Below are 24,184 nucleotides of genomic sequence, written 5' to 3' on the forward strand. Positions count from 1 at the left end.
ATTTGACAAAATATGACTGTCCCTTAGAACCAAATGATTTTCAAATATTTATTTGTAGGTACCTGTTTGATTGTACTCTTTTTCCTCTGTTGATTTTGGAAACAATTTTAGAATTCTCATTAATTCCTTAAAAATGTTTAACTTTACCAGGTAAGTTAAGTGCAAGCAATCTAGCTGGGGTGGGAACGGGGCAAAAAGGATGTTGGGGAAGCTGTGCCAGTTATCTAACAAGACAATAATGCCACATATCAATTATAACATCTTAGTGGCATGAAACAATAAAGATTTCTTTAGCTTACACGTTTGTGTGGTGGGCTCAATTTATATCATCTGGGCTTATATATTTTTTTCTGTTGTTAACTGCAAGTTAACTCTGTACCACTACCGATCTTGGATGTACGGGTTCACATGTCTGGGTGGTGGCTGGCATTGGATGATCTAGTATGGCCTTGGCTGGAATGTTAGGATGTTAAGGATGACACATCTTTATTCGCATCTCATCCTCCAGCAGGCTAACCTGGGCGTATTCACATAGCCATGCAGAGGAGCAAAAGAAGCAACTCCCAAAACTTAAATCCATTTCAAGCTTCTGCTCATATCTCATTTGCTAACATCCCACTGACCAAAGCAATCACATGGGATCAGACCTAGAGTCAGAGTGAGAGGGCTCCACAATATTATACAGCAAAAGGCAAGGACACAGGGATTGGTCAAGAATTAGGGCCTTTAGTATAACCAATCTTTAGTAAAACACACTTTTCCTAACAAGTAACAGTTGTGCAGGGTGGTCATTTTGGTTTTCAGACTATAAACTGACAAATTAATATCTGGTTAATTCAAACAGATAAACTAAGAAATTAACCTTCCCAGCCACATTGATATATTAACCAAGTTTGTCAGGCCACTTTGGCTTTCATTTTATTCATTCATTTAAAAATATATTTATTGTGATAACAAGCAGCAATTTTCCAATCAAGCAGGGATGTGAAGGAGAACATCAGTTCTCAAAGAATAATTTTGCCCTGTTGGGTTTTAAAAGATTGTCATTTTCCAATGTAATTGTTGGAAGAGGAGTTCAGACATCAGTTTTGGTCACTTTCTCTTGGGAAATACATTTACCTGAGTCATGTAGGACCACCTCTAGCAATCCGGGACTCACAAGCCATATCCTTTGGCTATATTTTTATCATGCGGATTCACTTAACATTCTAATAATTGTTCTCTCGGGATTCTGATTAGATTTTACTGGAAAATTGGAGTGAAGAAGGTTGGGTGGAGCATCAGCTTCTAGCCATTTAGAAATTACAGAGGACTAATTTTTAAAAAGCTAATTTGATTGCGGTTAGCAAAATGTCTCCCTTTTGAGAAAGAAGCTCCTAATCATGTCTTTCCAAAATTGAATGCTTCAGTTTCTAACGTGCAAACACGGTGCTTTGAGGAAGAAATATTTATCCACATATAAATGCCGATTATGAACATGTTTCTGACATTACTGGAAGGGTCGGTGCTTGCCTCTTTACTTCTAAAGCAAATTTCACATTCTGCTTCAACTGATTATTTTTTCAACAATATTTGTTCTCTTCTTTTATGATCTGCCAGTACTTTTTTGAAGCCCAGTTAGTTAGAACAGCGGCCAACAGAGCTGAGACTAAAAGGGGGCCAAATATCTCTTCAGAGGCAAGATGTTGTTTCAAACGAGATTCATTACAAAGCACTACTGTGACTCACGTAATCACTTATTTTTTAAGGGGGACTTGTTAATGTAGAATTGGTTTCTTATCTTCCCAGCCCCCAGTGAGCCTTTGCTGTGCAAATTTGCTGATGGAGGACAAAAGAAGCGACAGAATCAAAGCAAATATACCCAGAATGGGAGGCCTTGGCCCAGGGAAGGAGAGGTGAGTCCTAACTGACAACATTTGTTCTGAAATTTGGCAGTAGATATCCCTCAGGAGGTGGCAAGGCAGACGTATGGTGCCATGATGAAACTGGGTCCCATGGAATACCCAATGTCTTCAAAGGGGCAAATGAGCAGCCTCATGTTAATGTGTTCTAGATGAAATTATTGAAAAGGAGTAGAGGACTGCAAAATTAACCTCAGTTCTGCACGATAGCAAGTCTTCTGTCTTTAACCAAACTTGAACCTGAAGGGAACTCACTGAAATACTTATCTACAAAGAATTTATTTCTATCTGTATAATAGCTATAAAATGAGGGTATAATTACTTGACAAAATATTTTCAGTGAAATCAGTAGGGAGAGTTGAATGTTTGTGTTTTGAAACAGGCAGGTAAAATTTGGTTGTTTTTCATCCTGCTATTGAGATGATTTACTTGCACATGTATGTATATTTATGCATATTCCCATATGTTCATAAATGTTTTGATATCTGTTATACATATATATGTACACATATATGTGTGTGTGTATATATATATATATATAAAATAAGATATTGTCTATTGGTCAAAAAGGAGGAAGAAAAGTTGATACATACAGCATTTTGCTTTTCACAACAAGGAGAAGGAAAAGTACTGAACAGCTCACTGTCCATTTACCCTCAATACAAATTGGTAGATAAGCCAGCTTATGGATCCAGTGCCACTTAGGAATGTGTTCTTTTTGTTACTTTTTTTTAAGAAGACAAGGAAAAGGCTCCTGAGCTTCCATGAGGTCTTTTCATTATTTGTGAAATGGAATAGAGTTGTTTGAATGACTTGAATACATGCCATTTTGTATCAAGGCCATAATTTCAACCGAAGAGCTTTATTTAGTATTTCATTCAAAGCACCTACTTCATCCATTTGTCATTTAAGAAGCATTGTACTTGATGCAGCATTTTATACTTTGAATACTGACAGAACAGTGATAAGAAAGAAAGGAAGCTGGAATTTTTCTCAGCAAATCCGTTAGCCTTTTTTCAGTTTCTGTTTCTAAGACCATTTTTTGTTTTGAGTGTTTCCATGCAGGTCTCAAAACCCCTCTTAAAGGTTATAGTTGTGTTCAAGTACTATGTAAACTGTAACTCATTACATTAAGACATGAAAAACAGAAGCATCATTGGGCCTCAAAAGCTAATAAAAAAAAAGACAAGAGTTTTAATATTCTCAACTTTAGAAAGGCAGTGGATATTCTGTTCTAAAAAGGAGGTGGAGGGAGTGATCCATGTGTTTTCAGCATGCAGTCCAGTGCATCAGCAGATAACCCTATTGGCCCCAGAAGACAACTGATGCCTGATAGCACTCATTATCACATGTCCCCTACCAAACAGCCATAATCTAGAAAGACTCATTTGACATTTTAAAATTTGGTTGGATAACACGCCTGCTGATTAGAGGTATCTTTGGGTCACAGATTATCATCATAAAGCCCCAAGACTCAATTAGCAACTTGGCATTTATGACAGAAGCTTCAGTTTCTGTCTCCTTAAGGAACTATAATATCACCTTCATACAACAGATGGCAATGGCAACAAGACACTTCACCTCAGTGTACATTCCTTGCAAATGGAATCAGTAAAGACAAAATGTAGAGAGTTACATCTGCCACCTGGCTACTGTATATAGAATCCAAGACTTTGCTTCAAAGCATGATAAATGCTACATATACCATGGTGTGGAAGCATTGTGGAGTTAAGTTTAGGACCCAGAGTGCCTTATAATTTAAACATAGGTTTTAAAGGTATATTCCTAATCTTTGTTTTCAAAAGTTGATTTTTAAGAGCTGTAAATTTTCCTGTTGATCTTTGAAAATCAAGGGACTGTAATATAATTTATCTATGACCAATAAAATATATTTCAAATATATATACACATTAAGAGAAAATAGATTAGGCAGAGAAATAGCATGCCCTAGAAATATGCTTATCAAATTTCTTGGTTTGGGGATGCACATATTAATTTGTACACTTTGATTGTGGTCTTAGAAGTAGATACCCAAAGAATGTTGGATAACTGTGTGTCCGTCATTTTATATATTTTTTGCTTCCATTTCCCCCTTGCATTTTACTTGCTAAAGTATATTAGCATGTTGATAAAGTATGTCATGATACACATTAATCCTATATAAGCAATATTTAATTAATTTTATATGCCAGGAAATTCTGGTCAATGTATTTGATCCTAAGACATATGTCTTTGTTGTTGTTTTCCACACTTTAAAGCTTCTGAAATTGGTTCTCTTACACTAAGTGGCATTTTACAAGATAATATGCATTTGCTCTTGTTAGTCACTTGGGGGCACTACCTACATTCTCTGGTTAAGGTCTTTGACCACACTGGTTTCATAAATACAAACACCAACCAAAGCCAGGATCTGGGTCAGATTCTTAAAGGGGGATTTTTTTAACCCCTTCCTTCATTCAGTGTCATGATTGAGACAAATAACTTTCTTTGGTGTCTGTTTTTAATGGGTAGTTTTGTTTTTCATTTACCATTATACTAAGGTTGGCATACCAACCTTATAAAGAGATCATTTGGGGTGTTTGTTTTTGCTTGCTTGTTTGTTTTGATATGTAAAACAATGGTACACCTTTCAATCCTTGTCTTAGATAAAAAGAAAGATGGTAGTTTAGATTATGCTGCTGTGGAATTGAAGATAATAGCACAGACTGAGGTTAATGTTTACTTTTCCTCTCTCCTAAAAGACAAGTAAAAATGGTCATGTGAAAGGGATTTCTGATGAAATTCTTAGGATACAAAACCAATAGATTACAAGCATTTTAGAAGTACCATAAGCATGCCAATTAATAGACTAATTAAAATTTTAATTTATTGTTTAAAGCTGTTTTTTCATGGCATTTTGATAAAAAATGTATTAGCAAAGTTTGGCTAAATGCATTTCTTTATGAAAAAATCTAATACAGAAAACTTTATACACAGAAATTAGTATAAATTAGCAAGATTTTGAAATATAAATATATGCTAGTGGCCATGTTCTGCATAAGTGAAAAACACAGGGATATTTTTAAATTATTAACGCATCTTTCAAGAGACAGTTGGAACTCTGAGTAAAATGATCGAGGGAATGGGGCTATTAGGCTCTTTCTCCTTGGTGTTCTACAGTTCTTATTGTTTTATTTCCTTAAGTAGCAGTTCTGAAACTCTTGGTCTCTGGATCCCTTTACACTCTTAAAAAAAATTATTACTTACAACAAAATAAATAATAACAAATTAACTCATCTTGTGCTGATAAAAATAGTATATTTTATTAAAATATACTTTTTTAAAACAAAGGCAATTTTTTGAGAAAAGTGGTACACTTTTATATTTTTACAAATCACTTAATGTCTGACTCAGTAAAAAATGGCCAGATTTGTGCATGTACTTCAGCATTCTCTCTTTTGCTATACACTGTCTTGCTTTAAACATATAGAGAAAAATCTACCTTCATCTAGATAAGTAATTTAAAAAGGGAGAACCCTATAGATCTCCTAAGATGATCTAAGGAATTCTTGGTGTCTTTAGGCCACGCTTTGAGAACCACCATCCTAAAGAAGCTGAAGCCAAGGGCAGAACTGATTTTCAACTTCCATATACTAGAAGGGCCATGCAACTTGTTGGCACATTTAAATATATCTTCTCATTTGGTAAATAGACACTGCCCCTAGGCCATCAGTGCAACTCCACTTCCCCTTCCTCCCCAGTGCTCCTCCAGGAGCATCATGATCCAGCAAAAATGGGGTGCTGGCTGGCACAGCAGGAATTCTCCTAAATCCTACTCGTGCATTTAAATTCTGATTGGCCAGTGTTTATGACGTATCGGTAGTAAAATATGTTTAATGTCATCCCTATCTCAGAAGTAATCTAACTTAATCATCACAGTGTCCCTGATGGCCCTTGATAACATTGTGTTGGCCAGATATTCTATACATCTGAGGCTCTGTCTTACTTTAGGCAAAATACTGTCTGCATCAACCATGTTTGTGCTCTCCCAAATGATTGGTGGAGCGGTGTGGAATCAGGAATGTTTCAGTTCAGTTCAAAAATACATCAGGAACTCCTGTTGCTTTTTTCTGTGCTCCCAAAGAAGACTTTTCCAATGACTACCAAAAAGTCACCAAATTGTACTTTATACCACAAATAATAACAGTTGATCCAAAAGCAAATAGCTGTAGAATTTTCTAGATGGTCAGATCAAAATTTGATTGATGGTAACTTAGTGCCCCAGTAAAGATAATTGTAAACTAAAATAGACATTTACCCATGCATTCATTGATTCATTCACTTATTCAACCACTACCAATATACCATTACAACACATAAACACACACATGTGAACTTGTGATATGCCTGTTTTTGCAACCTTTATTGAACTATGTTGTAAAGATGATTGGATTAAATCAAAGAATGGATATTTTTACACTATGATGAGAGACACTTAAATTTTAAAAAATGCTTTATGTTGACTTTGGTTGTATGTAGTCTTTGGGTTTCCTTAAGAATTTTCAAATGTAGATAAATGCTAAGTTTCAAATTCCAGAATATGGTGCTGTTTCACCAAATTTTTATGTTGGGGTTTTATCCGTAAGTAGGGCAGATATCAACCAACCACTTCACACTGGCTCGAAAACTCTGATCTAGCTTTCACAAAATCTTCCCAAGCTCTATTAATTGAGTTAGTAAATACCACTGACAGCAATTGCTTTGGGAATTGTACTTCCCAGAAATGATGTTTTGGCTGTGGACACAAACAAGAGACATGGAAATTGAACAAGAAGTAACCCAATAAAGTACTCAGATGTCTAGTGAAAAAATGCCAATGTGTTATGATAAAAACAAAAATCAATAAAGTGACATTTCTTTCCTTTATCTTGTTTACAGTTCTTTGCTGGAGTCAGTTTAAAAGCAATGACTAATACTAAACATTTTCTCTCCATCTGATGCTCTGAAGAGATTTTTTCCTTACTATAGAAATATTTAACAAGATTATTTTCATAGCCTCAACATGAAAATGAACTAGTGGAACTAATGTGATATTGTTAACAATCAACACTCAGGTTCCCAGAAATAATTTACAGGTTATGTTGAAGAGAAAATCACATAAGATTTCTGGAGATGCATTCTAGGAATATTAAGATTTGGAATTCTTGGCCGGGCATGGTGGCTCACGCCTGTAATCCCAGCACTTCGGGAGGCCGACGCAGGCGGATCACCTGGTCAGGAGATCGAGACCTTTCTGGCTAACATGGTGAAACCCCGACTCTACGAAAAATACAAAAAATTAGCCAGGCATGGTGGTGGGCGCCTATAGTCCCATCTACTCAGAAGGCTGAGGCAGGAGAATGGCGTGAACCCGGGAGAAGCTTGCAGTGAGCCGAGATAGCGCCACTGCACTCCAGCCTGGGTGACAGAGCGAGACAACATCTCAAAAAAAAAAAAAAAAAAACTGGAATTTTTTACCTATTTCTAATTAAAGAGTAAGTTTTAGGTTAGGTATGATGATATAGTAATGATATAGTAATTCTTAAAGATATTTTATTTAAATGCATTTTTATTTCTCCAAATCACAGTCTTCTGGGTACAGGAGTACAGGATGTGCATTGCACAATATTAAGGGCACGATTCACTCAAACTAGATGTGAATGTCACCGCATGGGATAGTTCAGTGCTTGTGAGCCTGCCTGGAAATGTTAGTTTGAAAAATTTTAAGGGCTATAATATTCTGACATAGAGTAGTTTAAGTTCCTTAAATTAGTAGGTCCCGTTAATGCACTCACAAAATCTGCTACTAGTAAGCTGAAAGCTGTTATCAGTTTCATCGCAGCCAGCTTACACTAAGTGATTTGTTATGATCTATAACCCAGATAATATGTTGTCTATTTTCAGAGTTGATATCAACTTCTTTACAGTGATGAATGAAAACTTCCCCTGTGCTGTAAAGTTTTATAACTCTTACCCATTCAGACCTACTGTTAATAAAAATTCTCTTCATTGCCAGTAAGTGAATAAAGGCCTGCAAAGGTCACATGGGAGAATGCGATTGTCAGGCTGTTTTGAGTCCATAGCCAAATGCAGGCCAAGTTCAGAAAACTTGATTCCAAACACCCAGTTTCCTCCCCATTGTGCCTCAATGCTTTAGGTGTAATTATTTATTCTGACTAAAATCATTTGTGATTAAAACAAAGATGTCTTTTTAGATTTCTAAGTAGGCAGATAGCCATATAAATGATACAACAGTTATATCTCATATTTAAATTCTAGATAAGTAAACATTCCTTGAGGGATACATTCTAGTTCTGTTTGTTTTTTGAAGGATAGTGAATACTTACAGATTTGGCATCACAATTGTGAATTACAACCATGTCTTTATCACCATCATTGTCATCGGTATCATTGTTATCACAGGCATTTGTTCCCTTATAGAGTAATAATTTGCGTTATGCACTGACAGTGTGTGAGGATGTGCACCTCAATAGGCATGAGGAAACCCCTGCCCTGAATGCACAATGGAAATGCACATTGCAAATGCACATTCTCAGTGAGAGCCCTTTTAATACCCTTGGGTTTCCTATTTGCTCTCTTACTTTCTTAGTGTATGACTACTGTTTTTTTTTTTTTTTTCTTTTGAGATGGAGTCTCACTCTGGTCGCCTAGGCTGGGGTACAGTGGCACAATCTCAGCTTACTGCAACTTCTGCCTCCTGGGTTCAAGCAATTCCCCAGCCTTAGCCTCCTGAGTAGCTGGGATTACAGGTGCCCGCCACTATGCCCGGCTCATTTTTGTACTTTTAGTAGAGACGGGGTTTTGCCATGTTGACCAGGCTGGTCTCAAACTCCTGACCTCAGGTGATATGCTTGCCTCGACCTCCCAAAGCGCTGGTATTATAGGCATGAGCCACCATGCCCAGCCATGTATGACTACTTTTTACAGAAATATTCTTTTTAAGAGAAGAATTATATTTGAAAGAGTTTGTTTTAAAGACAATATTAAAGAAGAAGCAACTTAAACAAAAAGTATTCAGTCATCAATAAGGACTTATTGAGTGTCTGTTATGTGGGAGGCATAGGTCTGGTAGTATGGACGTGGTGTAAGACAGACAGATTCCCTTCTCCCTTGGAGCTTAAAATGGCAAAGATCTTCTCTGTCTGCAGAGTAGGAGATTAAAAGTGGAGTACAATATCATTTAGTGTTGTAGGAATGAAATCATTAGCAGTAAATGGCTTCATATCTATGCAACTGTAAAAGAAAATGAAAGTCAAAGTAATAATAAAAATAACAAGAACTATAGTAGCAGACACAAGAACATCAGTGTATATTCCTCTTGTTACTAAATATGAACTGATTCTTTGTCTGATTTTCAGGGTGGGTAACTAAGAAATTGCTGTATGTGCATTTACAAACAGGAAAAGTTTCCTACTGTTGAAAAGCTTCACCTTGTCACTGGGCCAGTAGAGGCCTCTATGTCCCAGGGTGCTGAGTGACACAGAGAGAATGATAGTTAGAGAAGGAGCTGGAGCCTTGGGGTGTGAAGGGTTCACGAATGCTGAGTAGTCTGATAGACTCATTGAGAAAAATTATTCTTTATGAATTTTAAGGAACTGAGTGTGTCACCATCTGTGATGTGCTCAGTATTGTGTGCTTATCTTCACAATTATCTAGGCACTACAGTGATTAAGAGAGCACACTCTCAAATCCAGTCACAAATCCACAACCTCTGAGCTGAGTAACAATACTATGACAATGCTGGGCAGGTTTTTCAAAGTCCATAAGTTTCCGATTCCTTGCCAGCAGACTGAGAATGGTTCAAAGTGCATATTTAGTGACCGGAAGGATTCATAGAGGTAACGAAGATAAAACACAGTGCCTGGCAAATGATAAGTGCTTATATAGTAACTTATTTTAACTATTACAATATCATCACAACTCAAAGTTTTTAAATCTCAAAACCAGCTTTGCTAGGAGTTTCTATGACTAGTATGCTTTAATTCCTTGATTTTCAGTTAAATGGCATATCAGTTTATTTTCTGAACAGGAATTTTTTTAATGATACATTTATTTGAAAAAAAATGTGCTACCAATATATTCTGTCAATTATATTTTTACTTAGATTATAAAACAAATTTTAAAAACAGGTAGAAAATAATATATTTTAACTTTGACCCACATTATATTAATATTTTTGTAAGATCACATTCCAAATCATAAAGCATTATTTAGTACTGGAATGTTATGTGGTTTTCAAGTTTCTAGCCAATTTTCCTTTGAAGGTCATGTAATCATAAAAACCGAAAGAGCTAGCAGGAAGAGAATGGCTTGGATAAAAGGATAAAAGAAGAAGAAAAAAGAAAAGTAAAACAAAAACATGAATTATTGCTAGAAATCAACAAAGATTGAGCTACAATTGAGAACTGTTAAATGGTCAATATTTTCATAGAGAAATAAATGAATTATTAACTTACTTATTCTGGCAAATAATGACAATAAATTTTGGATACCAGAGGTGCTTATGCAACCTTGGTGGCTATGAGAAGGATTCCTCATGTTCAAGTACTTTCCACTGTGGTTCATAGCACTTACCTTTGACAGAAGAAACATTCTAATGCACAGCTAGTGGCTTATCAAATTTACTATCTCCATAGTGCTGAATGTACATGACCTTTCAGCTTCCACATCCTAATTGACACATGAAGGATGATATTACTAAATTCTTCTGTGTAATTTTTAGAGTTTTGAATTTTTCATGTCCTTACAAATAATGTTATTGATGCAATTTATAAAATGTTATTGTGTTTGCTCCTGTCACAGGGGTTTGTTGTACAGATCATTTCACTACCCAAGTATTAAGCCTAGTACCCAATAGTAACTTTTTCTGCTCCTCTCTCTCCTCCCAGCCTCCAACCTCAAGTAGAACCCAGTGTCTGTTGTTCTTTTCTGTGTGTTCATGAATTCTCATCATTTAGCTTCCACTTGTAAGTAAGACCATCTGGTATTAGGTTTTCTGTTCCAGCATAAGTTTACAAAGGACAATGGCCTCCACCTCTATCCATTTTCCCGCAAAAGACAAGATCTCATTCTCCTTTTGAACTACATAGTATTCCATAGTGTATATGTATCACATTTTCTTTATCCAATTTGTTATTGATGGGCGTTTAGGTAAATTCCATGTCTTTGCTATTGTGAATAGTGCAAAAATGAACATTTGCATACATGTGTCTTCGTGGTAGAATGATTTATATTCCTCTGGGTATATACCCAGCAATGGGATTGCTGGGTCAAATGGTAGTTCTACTTTTAGCTCTTTGAGGAATACTACTTTCCACAATGGTTGAACCAACTTACACTCCCACCAACAGTTTATAAGTGTTCCCTTTTCTCTGCAACCTCACCAGCATCTGCTATATTTTGACTTTTTAGTAATAGCCATTCTGACTGGTGTTAGATGATATCTCATTGTGGTTTTGATTTGCATTTCTTTAATGATTAGTGATGGTGAGCTTTTCTTCATATGCTTATTGGCCACATGTATATATTCTTTTGAAAATTGTCTGTTCGTGTCTTTTGCTCACTTGTTAATGGGGTTGTTTGGTTTATTCTTGTAAATTTAAGTTCTTTATAGATGCTCAACATTAGACCTTTGTCAGATGCATAGTTTGCAAATATTTTCTTCCATTCTGTAGGTTGTCTGTTCGCTCTGTTGATCTTTTTTTTTCTGTGCAGAAGCTCTTAAGTTTAGTTGGCTCCCATTTGTCAATTTTTGCTTTTGTTGTGATTGCTTTTGATATCTTTGTCATTAAATTTTTGCCCATTCCTATGTACATGATGGTATTGCCTGGGTTATCTTTCAGGGTTTTTATATTTTTTGGTTTTACATTCAAGTCTTTACTTCATCTTGAGTTTATTTTTATACATGATGTAAGGGAGGGGGTCCAGCTTCAATGTTCTGCATATAAGTGAGCCAGTTATCCCAACACCATTTATTGAATAGGGGGTCTCTTCCCCATTGCTTTTGTCAGCTTTGTTGAAGATCAAATGGTCATAGGTATGCGACCTTGTTTCTGGGCTTGTTTCTGGACTCTCTATTCTGTTCCATTGGTCTATGTGCCTGTTTTTCTAGCAGCATCGTGCTGTTTTGGTTACTATAGCCCTGTAATGTAGTTTGAAGTCAGGTAACATGATGCCTCTAACTTTGTTCTTCTTGCTTATGATTTCCTTGGCTATTCAGGCTCTCTTTTTGTTTCATATGAATTTTAAAATCGTTTTTTTTTTTTCTAGTTCTGTGAATGATGTCATTAGTAGCTTGATAGGAATAGCATTGAAATTGCTTTGCGCAGTATGACCATTTTAATGATATTGAGTCTTCCTATCCATGAACATGGGATATTTTTCTATCTGTTTGTGTCTACTGTGGTTTATTTGCACAGTGTTTTGTATTTACCATCGTAGAGATCCTTCACTTCCCTAGTTAGCTGTATTTCTAGGTATTTTATTCTTTTTGTGGCAATCGTGAATGGGATTGCCTTCCTGATATGGCTCTCGACTTGGCTGCAATTCCTGTATAGGAATGCTAGTAATTTTTGTACATTGATTTTGTATCCTGAAACTCTGCTGAAGTTGTTTATCAGCTGAAGGAAGTTTTGGGCTAAGACTATGGGATTTTTTAGGTGTAGAATCATGTTGTCTGCAAACAGGGATAGTTTGACTTCTCTTCCTATTTGAATGCCCTTTATTTATTTCTCTTGCCTGATTGATCTGACTAGGACTTCCAATACCGTGTTGAATAGAAGCGCTGAGAAAGGGCATCCTTGTCTGGTATTGGTTTTTAAGAGGAATGCCTCCAGCTTTTGGCCATTCAGTATGATGTTGACTATAGGTTTTTCATAGATGACTCTTATTATTTTGAGCTATGTTCCTTCAAAACCTTGTTTAATGAGAGTTTTTAAGATGAAGGGATGTTGAAATTTATTGAAATTCTTTTCTGCATCATTTGAGATAATCAAGTGTTTTTTGTCTTTAGTTCTGTTTATGTGATTAATTGCATTTCTTAATTTTCATATGTTGAACCAACTCTGCATGCCAGTGATGAAGCCTACTTGATCATGGCTTTTTTTTTTTTTTTTACACAGCATTTGGCTGTCACTAGTTGTTACTAATGCTAATGTAAAGTATGTGCTTTGGGACATTCTTAGAAGTGAGGGACAGAAAACACACTCAGTAAAATAGCCCCTTTGTCTTTAGTTGAATCTGCTTTTAATGGTGCATCCAGCTCATTAAATATTTGACCAGTCACCAGTCAGCATTCTTCTTATAAATATGAAAACTTGACAATGCAGTCTGGGAACACAACATTTCTATTAGCTTTGAAGGCATATGGGGTGCAATTGAATTTTATAATACTGAACAGTGGAATCTTGATATTTCGGAGACATAGAATTAAGCCACTAGAGATAAAAATGAGGAGAAACTGAAGCACAATTCCTAGAAAATGGTATATCTAAAGAATTATTTGGAAAATGTGGTAATACTATCTAGGCTCAGAACATTTTAGACCATTTTCCAAGGTAAGGGCATCATCTACATAGTTTATCACTATTTTATTTGTTTATATCACAGTGCTTGGTAATGAGTTGTCCCAATTTTTGTTTAAGATGACCTTGAAAAAAATTAAGATATATCTACCAACTTTGCCAGGTTCTGCAAATGATCTTTTTAACCTTAAACTGAAGGAGATTCTTTACATATGTGATCTTGAAAAGAGTTTTTGGCTATTATGATGCATGTTAGCATTTGCAAGTTGGTTTTCGTACTTAGTACACCAGATATGGTTGTATTTATTTTATATGCTTTATCTGCAATTTAGAGAGCAAGCTCAAGGTTAATGGACCTTCTAATCTTAAAATAATTCTTTCTTTTGGCACAAGAACTTGAATTCTCAGTAATTCAGCATGAAAACTTTCTTATTTAGTTAAGTGTGTTATTTTAAAGGTACTAGGCCCAATATTTACTAACCTATGATCACTAAGGATAAAAAGTAAGTCATGTAAATCCCTGTAATAGTGTAAGTTTGGATTAATGTAATTGGTGATGAGCTTCAGTCCTCTGCCTAGCCTATGTTCTCAAAGAATAGAGTAGTATAACATACTTACGTTCTTGGGCAGGGTTAGCGGTGGGAAATTTAGGAAAGGCTTAAGGCTAGGAAGATTACAGCCAGCAATTACAAGTGGAAGAGTTGATGATAAATATCTATGTACCCTGATTGGGCCTCCTGACCCATTCTCCACGGATCAAGACAACTATATGTGGCACCTACCAACTGGGAGATTTCTGGAGTTGTTGGTAGTGTCCTGGCCATCCCACCCTGCCACAAGATTCATAATTATCCCCATCAATGTTTAAGCAACAGTTTACAACCTCCAGGTAACATCAAACTATAACTGGAACCTGGAAGAATATGGGTCAATTAGCCAAATTCCTGGAACTTTCCTCTGTCTAGCCGCACAGACTCATCTTAGTAGCAATCTCAACATTGTATATTTTTCATCCTACTTAACCATATTATGGTGGGATTTCACAGTATAGGTACTACATCATTGACTATAAGACACCATTGATTAAAGATGAAATATTACTTTAAATACCACTAATAAAAGAAAAGGAACTTGACATACTATAAAATGCTATCAATTATCATGTAAATCCCAATTTCACAGATATTAAAATGTGAAAAAAAATGTGTCTTGGAATCTATGAAATTTAGCCATTTAAATTGAGATAAAAACAGGTGAACCTACATAAAATATGATAACACTGTCTTGTCTTTTTATGGTATCAATTAATTAATTTAACTTTGGTTTTAATGACAAACTCAGATTAAAACTTTTTTTTTCCAAGATTCTGAGACCTTTAGCTAACTATATCATATTATACTTTTCTTCTGCTTCTCCTTTAGCCTAGCATTTTCTGTGCCATAGGCTTTCTCAGGCTTCCAGTATTAGTTCTGATGGCATTTTTCTATCTTGTCCTTCTTGATTACCATATAGGGAAAACTTCTGCCTGATAGTACTATGTTAGCAAAAGCCAAAAAGAAGAAAGATTGTGATGACACAGTGCATGTAAATAACAATATTAAGACTCCCTTTGATGTTCTTTTCTCAAACATAAATAAGTTAATTTTCTCTGTTCTCTGACCATTTTGCTGCATTTAAAGAGATAAATCCTCTGCATGTTATTTGTTTGATTTTTGAAAAACTTATTGAAGCTGTCAAAAGGACTTTTAATAGTTTTTCTCTTATCCTGATTCTAGGCCAGTAATTTCGTGAAGAAGGGCCTCCAGGTTTTCAGCTTCTTCTAATTCCTCCTAGGTTCCTGCCTGTAATTTGGTTTGAGCCCACATCATCAGGAAGGTCTCTTAGCAATTTCTGTACTAAACTTGCTTCCTCCTATCTCTTTGACCAATCAAAGGCTAAAAAAATTATCTTTAAAAGTTCAGCTGAGTCCAACTGAAGCTTTTCCAAAGTAAATTTTACTAACAAAATGGAAAAAAAGCTTAAACTATTTTCAAATAAAAATTTAAAGTTCAAATACAAACATTTCTTTAGGTGATTTATTCATGTATTAATTCATTTAACTAACATTTATTGAGCCTCTGCAATATCCCAAGCACTGGGCTAGAAAGAGGAGATATCAAGATGAGCGTGACTAGTTGCGAGATACACATAGCAAAGCATGGTCATATTAGCTTCCACACTGGGTCATGGGAGCAGGACAAAGGCAATAGTTAATGCCTTTAATGCCACCTGGAGAAAGAGCTGGCTTTAAGAGGCTATGATATCTTGTCTGAGGCTGAAAGAATAGAATAGAAATATTCTCACAGACAGTGATGGAGAGTTTGCAGCCAAAAACCGCCCTTGCAAATGTCCAGGGCTAATGCTCCAGGGCAAGGTGAATGTATGTCTAAGTTTGGTAAAGGGTGAAGTCTAGAGGTGAAAAAATAAAAGATGTGGAGACCAACAAGTACAAAGTCACTTGATCGTGAGATTTCTGTGGGCCAGATTTTATCTCAAAACAATAGGATGCTGCTGAAAGGAGGACCATAATGTGGTCAGATTTGCCTCTCTCAAGAGCAATCCTCGTAACACAGTGGTGTGACTGATGGATTGGAAAGAGGTTTTAAGCGAATATGGGAGAAGATGTTATACCAAAATATATTCATAAACACCCAAACAAGAAATCATAACTTGTAAGAAGGCAGTAATCATGCATTGAACTTACTAATTAAACTTGATGATATGTTTCTGGAATTCAGGATAGAGACTTGAGTTTGAGACAAACATTTGGGAATCACCAGGAAATAAATAATAGTTGGGATAAGAAAGCGAATGTCACCACTGTATTGCAGTAAAGGAGAGAGATAATACCCTGGCCCTGAGCACTCTGGCATCTCATAGGCAGTTGCGTCAAGGAACACTAAAGAAGAAATTGCTTTCTGAGAGGTCAGAACAAAATAAGGTGAGAGGATCACAGAAACCAAAGAAGAAATATACACTCGTCAGATGATGCAAATGAATGTAATTATTATTTGGAATTGAAGTATTCCTTGGATTCAGAAATTATGAAAATTAAAGAGTATAGTGTGGGCCATTTCACAGGTTTGTTGGAACCTCTTATAGAACCATTAGCCCAGATTTTACTGTCTTACCTCAGACTGCATAGACCTTGGGAATTGCCCTATTTATGATCTTATTTGTGATTCATCTTCTCTTCAAGAGAGCAAATAACTGCACAGAAGCCTAAGGAGCATCCCTTTAGCAGGTGAGAGTAGATAACTACTGTACATGGTTGACTGCCTCTCTTGGTAGAAACAAACCATTCAGTAGTTCCCTGACTGTGCCAGAGTTGTTCCCCAGTAAAATTCTACCACTTGACTCTTATGAAGGTCAGAAGGTGATCTGCTCATATCCTCTTTCAGCAAGTGAACTAATAAATTGCCCTCAGTTTTGCTCTGGGCATATTTTTTCCAAGATTAGTTTCTCCCTTAACAGGAAGAAAGTTAAAAACTCTTTCTCTGGCCAATTCATGTTGGCCATCTAGTACAGTGGTCCTCATCATTTTTGGCGTTAGGGACTGGTTTTGTAGAAGACAATTTTTCCATTGACAGGGGTGTTGGGGAGGGGGATGGTTTCACGATGAAACTCTTCCACCTCAGATCATCAGGCATTAGTTAGATTCTCAAAAGGAGTACGCAACCTATATCCCCATAATGTGCAGTTCACAATAGGGTTCCCAATCCAATGAGAATCAAATGCCCCTCTGAAATGACAGGAAGTGGATCTCAGGTGGTGTGCTTGCTTGCCTGCTGCTCACTTCCTGCTGTGCAGCCCGGTTCCTAACAGGCCACGGATGGCTACTGGTTTGCAGCTCCGGGGTTGGAGATCCCTGATCTAGTAGGTTTCTGATCATTGATGATTTTTATTGGTTTCTTTGAATATCTTAGACATATACACTTTTAGTATCACATATGAGACCCTCAATTTCTCAGCCAGTGTGTAGCCATTTGAATTTCTGAATTCTTACTGGTTTCCACTACTAGAAACACTGTATCATTTCCCCAGAATTTTCTTTCTTTATTACTGACCTCCTTCACCTTCTCACCTTGACCCTTCTGGTTGTAGTAATCCCATTCCGTCCTACTTCTGTATTCTACTGACCCAGCAAAGCTAAATGCACCCTGACATTTTCAAGCTTACTTCTGAATCAGGCCTCTGACCTATATTACTTTCATAAATGATATGCCCTTTTTTCTCTCTTAAAAATTTTAAGACAAGTCATAGAAGACATATTATAAATTAAAGGATTCCCTCACCCCACATTATGGAAATATTATTACATACAACTTTTAAAACTCAAAAGTCATGCCTGTAATTCCAGTGCTTTGGGAGGCAAAGGTGGGAGGATCACTTGAGGCCAGGAATTTGAAAACAACTTGAGTAAGACAGTGATACCCCATATCTACAAAACAAATTTTTTTGATAAATTATCTGGGCTTAATGGTGCACACCTCTAGTCCCAGCTACTGAGGAGGCTGAGACGGGAGGATTGCTAGAGCCCAGGAGTTTGAAGTTACAGTGAGCTATGTTATATTCCAACCTGGGCAACAGAGTGAGACCCTGTCTCTAAAATATTTAAAGTAAAAATAAAAATAAGTCAAAACAATGCATTAAAGGAAAAAAAAAACATACATGTTATAGTTATATAGCCTAGTATTTTAACATCTTGTTGAAATTCATTTTTAGTTTTATTTCTAGTCAGCGATCTTTAAAATATTTGCTTTCAATACATATTGTACACATAATTTTGTATCATGACTTGTTCACTAAAGTTTTCTAAGTAGAAATATTATCAAATAAATATGAGCAAAGTTAAGTGAAATTTTACTTCAGCAGCAGTACCTAGATGTTTATAAGTCATAATATTAAGCCCCTTTTTATACATAATTTTTAATCAACTTATTTTTATTGAATTTTAATCATAACCAGTGAACATATGTAAATATTGTTAAAATTCACTGCAAGAAATAAATACTTTAAATATAACATCCAGAAAACAATATTATATTTGTTTTTATTAGCTTCTTGAACTCAACTTGTGCTAATTCAGTATACAATATTTAATAAAATATTCAACATTTTCTATACATTTATTAAAGTGTTGTTTTAATTCTGATTGTAGAAGACGAGAAATCTTTATAATTATTTGTTTGTAATTTACCCAATTATGTATCAGGCCAGACCTTAAGAAAAGGAGAAATATTAGGCTAAAATATCAATGTTTTATTTATCCAGGAACTGCAGTCTGTATAGGTTTGTATAAATTTTGCTGCTCCCAATTTTTTGATCCCCATTTATTTTGCAGTCTAAAAATACTTTCAACAATGGTTAAAAAGAAAAAAAAAAAAAGAAGTCATTCAGGCCATCATCATATTGGCTTTGTTATCGTCAATGATTCTCTGTTCCTCAAGTAAGACTAAGCATTGCAGTCTAGGGAATCTTTCTGAAGTAGCAATGCCTGGTCCCTAATGTATACTCTTTAAGCAGTATTTCCATAATTATTACCTCTTGATATAACCTAATCATTTACAGTTATGAATATCAAATAGCTATCTCCTAAGTCAACTGATTGGTCTCAGTGAATTTATTAAAAATAAAGATGCATTTGTTAAAAATAAAAATCCCCTAATTATTCCAATATACCATTGAAAATATTTTCTTCTAAAATATTTAGCTCCCATAGTAAAAATCCTGTCTGGAAGACCTAGACATGTCCTAATATGGCTGAAATACTAAATTAAAACTTAGTATTTAGTATTTGAAAAATGACAAAAATGCCACATTTTATTTTAAATAAACTATGAATGTCTCTAATATACAAATAACGGACCTGAAACATGGAAAATATTTCTGAATCTAATAACTCCTTTTTGAAAGTAAGTGACATGATTAAGCATCACTTTTCTACATACGTGGTGTGACATTTTCATTTTATTCCAAGGTATTTTACTTTTTGTGTGACTCTTGAGTTTGTAAACATGCCATAATATTTAGTGATTATATAATGATGATTTCATGGTTCTAGCTTAGTATAAAGGTAGCTCGACAGAGCAGCAAAATCGATTTCCTTTTTTCTTTTGTGGAAAGAGACAAAAGGAAATTGAATGCAAAATTTGCATTAAGACCATATTAGAATTATGACTCAACAATCTGTTACACATGAAGTGGAAACCAGGTGTATCCAAGTGTTAGTTATTGTGCTATTATATTCAGCCAATGGGTTAAGTTCAAACAACTCTTTGTTTAACTCATGCCGTGCTGTTACCCACAATGTTCCAAATGCATATGACCTGACACTATCTCTTGTTGTCTCCTCTTGCCAAAGGTACTCAGAGACAGGACTGTCCCTAGGCAAAATCATGAAGTAGTTGAATCTTGTGTTCATTCCCTACCCTTTTACAATGAAAATCTCACCTTAGATTCTTCCCACCTTTCTCTCCCAAGGTACCTACTCTAGTTACTCATTCCTCTGGATTTACCCTGTGTTTTCCAGGGCGCTCATGCTAACTCCTGTTCCCCAGTCACTCTTTGAGTATATAATATCCCTGCTCAAAAATACTCAGTCGCTCCGCAAGAGGAACTAGGCAATCAAGATCCTCCGTCTTTACCTTTTGAATCTTATTTCCCACTCTCCCCTCCACATCTTCTACTGAAAATAGCTCACTTCACCTTTCCATTTTTATTTACGCACTTTTTTCCATAGTATTTCTTTTGGCTGAGCTGGCCTTGACTTCTCATCTCCATCTGTGGAAATCCTCTTCATCTTTTAGGTTCTGCTCACCTGTACTTCTCTACAAGCCTTATCTGTTCACCCCCAGCCTCTCTCATCTGCACCCCATCCATACCACTCATATGGCACTTAACACATATTGCTTTGTATTATAATATTTATGTATGTGTCTTGTTTCCAGGCACTATGCTGGGTGCTTTACAAATGTAATCTCTTTTAAATTTCACAACAATCTGTTGAGGTAGGTATTATTAAACCATTTAACAGTTGAGGAAACTGAGGCTCAAATAGGTTAAATAATTTGCCCAAAGTCACACTACTACAAGGTAACAGAGCTAGAACTTGAACTCAGGTCTGTCTGATTTCAAAACATATGATTTCCACTGTACCTTACTGATGTCAATTCCTTTCCATCTTCTGAAAGATAGGATGGGGGTTTAAGATGAAGAAAGAGGTCAATGTAGGATTTTTTCCTTAACAAATGTGTGTTGAACAAAGAGAGTTTATTGATAATTACTATAGTCCTAGCTAGAATTGTTTGGTTAGCTAGAATCTGTAAGGAATTCAAGTGAAATGCAAGAAATAATTCTTAAGTGGCCAGAACAAATAAGCATGGCATAAAAAGAGAATGTTCAAGACAGTTTATAATTCAGGAGGGGCTGGATAGCATTGGTCTCTCTGAGCACCGTAGGAAGATAAGTACAAGGAAAAAGAAGTAAATGTGCAGTTGACTAGGGAAGGCTTCCTATAAGTCCCCAGGACTTAAATGATTTGAGATAATTAGTAGACTGAAGATATGACTATCATCCTAAATCTCTCACGCACTAATAATATCTCTATTGAATGTAAAGTCCACCAGTTTTATTCTACCTGCAGTGCCACATCTTGGATAAATTAGGGGAGAGAAACTAAGTGTTCCTAAGAGGGAAATCTAATTCTAAATGGACAGCTTTTACAACTGTCCATTCCAGTTCCTGAGACCAGAGAGTTTCAGCTAAGCCCTGGACAGCTCCATTCTGTGTTCAGCCTATGGCCAGGCTCCAGCCGGTCATGTGGCAGACACTTCATCCCTGGGAAGAATTTAAACTTAGAATCTCTGTTCATCTTGACACCACTAACCTTTTGCCTCTCCCAAAAAACAAAAACCCTTTTTTCATTTCTGTTGTTGTATTCTCTTCTCATTTCTCAGTCCTCCAGCTTGTCATATTATCAGTTGCATATTTCTTTAACATGAATGAGATTCTTAAATTTAAAGAGATCAAGCAGTTATCATTAAACATGTGTTCTCAGTGCACTTCTGTTAACTTCTGACAGTCATTTCAATTCTGTTTGCGAACTCCGTTTCAATTTATGTATGCTCCCTTTATACCAATTCCATTCATATATGGCTCTACACTTCTGTTCCTCATACCAATCTCCATAATAATTTAAATTTTATTATTTATGGAAAGAATGCATGCAATCTAAGCTGAAAGCAGCAGGCTATACTGTACATCAGACCTTCTGTTAGAAGATTGAGAATTTTCATGTCATTTATAAGCTAAATTTGAAGAATTCAATGAGCCCAACAAGAAAACCATCCTCAACCACAATGGAAAAATAAAAAAAAACTCAAACAGGAAAGATATTTTGTTTTCTTTAAAATGTCTATGGTTTCTTATCCTTTACAAAAGTCTTCACAGCTCATACAAGTTTTTTCTAACTTTTTATTTTGGAGAATTTATAGACTCACAGGCAGTTACAAAATAAATGTACAGTGACGTCCTATTTACCTTTTACTAAGTTTCTCCCAATTCTTATATTTTAAGTAATTATAGTACACTATCAAAGCCAGGACATTGATGTTGATCTAATTCTGTTTTAAATTTGAAAAAAGAAGAAAAAATCCACGCTAAAGATAATCTGGACAGTTTTAAATTCCATTCAACATTGTAAGCTTTGTAAGTATTAACCATGTTGACAATCCTGGTAAACAAAGGATAGTATGCCCATATGGCCACAGAGAAACTTTCCCCATATTGTTGGATATGATACTCAGGTCTAATTTAATTCTTGGGCCAATGTCATAGCCAAGGAATGGAAAGGAGCCCATATCAGAAGACTTGGGTTGAAATCTGGTTCTGCCTCCAAATGTGTGACCTTGAGCAAGTCACTTGACCTTTCCAAGCTTCAGTGTCTTCATCTATAAAATGAAGAAAATACTCCTCCTGCCTACTTCATAGGATTGCATAGGATTGTTGTGAGGATCAAATGTGATGATGTACATGAAGGAACAAGGTAGACTGTGAATCAACACTCATGAAGTTATATTCTTCTCAGAAACTATGTCCAGTTATAGAGAAGTGTACTTTTTCTGAGGTGGTCATATTCCTAAAAACAAAACAAAACTACCTCCTTATTAGCCATGTGTTCTAGCATTTTCATCATATGTAAATGACCTCCCCTTTCTATCACTCTTGTTAAGGTAAGAAATAGCAATATATCGAACAAGCACTCTGGACTCATTACCTACACGCCCTTTAGGCATATGGTCTATTTTTAAATAAATACTTTTTAAAACATTTTCTTCTTTAAGATTGAATGCATTTTAAGTAGCTTTTATTTTTATCCTAACTGCAGGATTCATTCTTACTTTTTTATCATGCCATGAGACGTACAATAGGTGTTCTTGACAATAGTGTGAAATCATAAGAATGTGAGGTTAGACAGTGGATGTTTTAAGAAATAAAAATGGAAATCATCCAAGCTGCATTGTTTCTTGGTATGTCTGAATATATAACATAAACTCCCAACTCACTGGTATATTCTGGTTTGTGGATAGTAAAAATGCTAGTCTTGGCAGTAAGAGTAGAGATATATATAGAAGAAAACAAACTTAAATCATGGAAAGTAATGATAAGAGTCTTTGTGTGTACTAAATGTTTTGGGCACCACAATAAAAACGTTAAGATTTGTTTTCTTCCCTCTTTATCCTGTATATAGGCTGGCATGGCTTTGACCTATGACCCCACAGCTGCCATACAGAATGGGTAAGTAGATCACATTTTCTTTGTTTTAATTGTGAATAGATTTTTGAGCTCTGAATCAACACCAAAGAAAAATGTTCAAATTCGTTTTGCTTTTGTTTTACATCCTTAAACACAAACTTTAAACCAAGTATTTTTCATCATTGTAATTTTTTTCTTCCTATAATTTTTTCTGATCTCCCATTCTCACAATGCCTCTGCCCACATTAAACCCTGTTCTGTCTCTCTCTCCTTCCCTCCCTCCCTGTCTGTCTCCCTCCCTCTTTCTCTGTCTTTGGAGAACAGGTTAAGCTAGACTGAAAGAATAATAACTCTAGAGTTAGCTTTCAAACACTTTTTGTTGTGTGCCCAAGTCAATTTATTCTTTCTTTCTGGTGATCAGGGAAATGATAATGGAGGAAAGTCAAGTTAGTAACTCAAGTGACTGCATCTTCATTTTAATAAGAACCTGGGAATTTGTATCCACCTACTTAGAACAAGTCATATAGCTTAAACTTCCTCCTCTGAAAAACAAGTATGAAACTACATGGTGTGGCATCTCTAAAATTCCATGACTTCTAAATATCTTTCATTGAAACTTTCTTCTTACTTCCTAGTATCTTTGCTTAGGCTGTCTTGTATTTGGCAATAATTATTTTTTGGTTGTTTGTTTATTTCTTTTCACTGTCTTTTATTTTGGTATCTCCACGGCTTTCAGTAGTCTGTCTTTCATTCTCAGTATGAAGACCTCATTGAAGATCAACATAGAGGGTAGAATGAATTAAACTTCATTTTCTATTTTGTCAATTGCCTCTAAAGAAAATCTGTGGGATCTTGAAAGTATTTAAATAATTACCTCTTATTCTTATATTATTCATTCAGGCAGTCATACATCCAGTCATTCAACAA

At 35.6% G+C, this 24,184-nt stretch overlaps 1 protein-coding gene across 6 annotated transcripts in view; it reads left to right on the forward strand.

Moving 5' to 3' along the window:
• The window catches only part of RBMS3 (RNA binding motif single stranded interacting protein 3), a 771,622-nt gene that overhangs the window by 614,377 nt on the left and 133,061 nt on the right, over positions 1-24,184 (forward strand). For all 6 annotated transcript variants that reach the window (XM_033212877.1, XM_033212879.1, XM_033212876.1 and 3 more), the window contains exons 7-8: positions 1,789-1,895; positions 23,253-23,299. In XM_033212877.1, coding sequence (XP_033068768.1) covers positions 1,789-1,895; positions 23,253-23,299 — 154 coding nt within the window. The remainder of the gene's footprint in view (positions 1-1,788; positions 1,896-23,252; positions 23,300-24,184) is intronic.

Source organism: Trachypithecus francoisi, unplaced genomic scaffold (assembly GCF_009764315.1).
Source record: "Trachypithecus francoisi isolate TF-2019V2 unplaced genomic scaffold, Tfra_2.0 Lachesis_group0, whole genome shotgun sequence".
Taxonomy (NCBI): Eukaryota; Metazoa; Chordata; class Mammalia; order Primates; family Cercopithecidae; genus Trachypithecus; species Trachypithecus francoisi.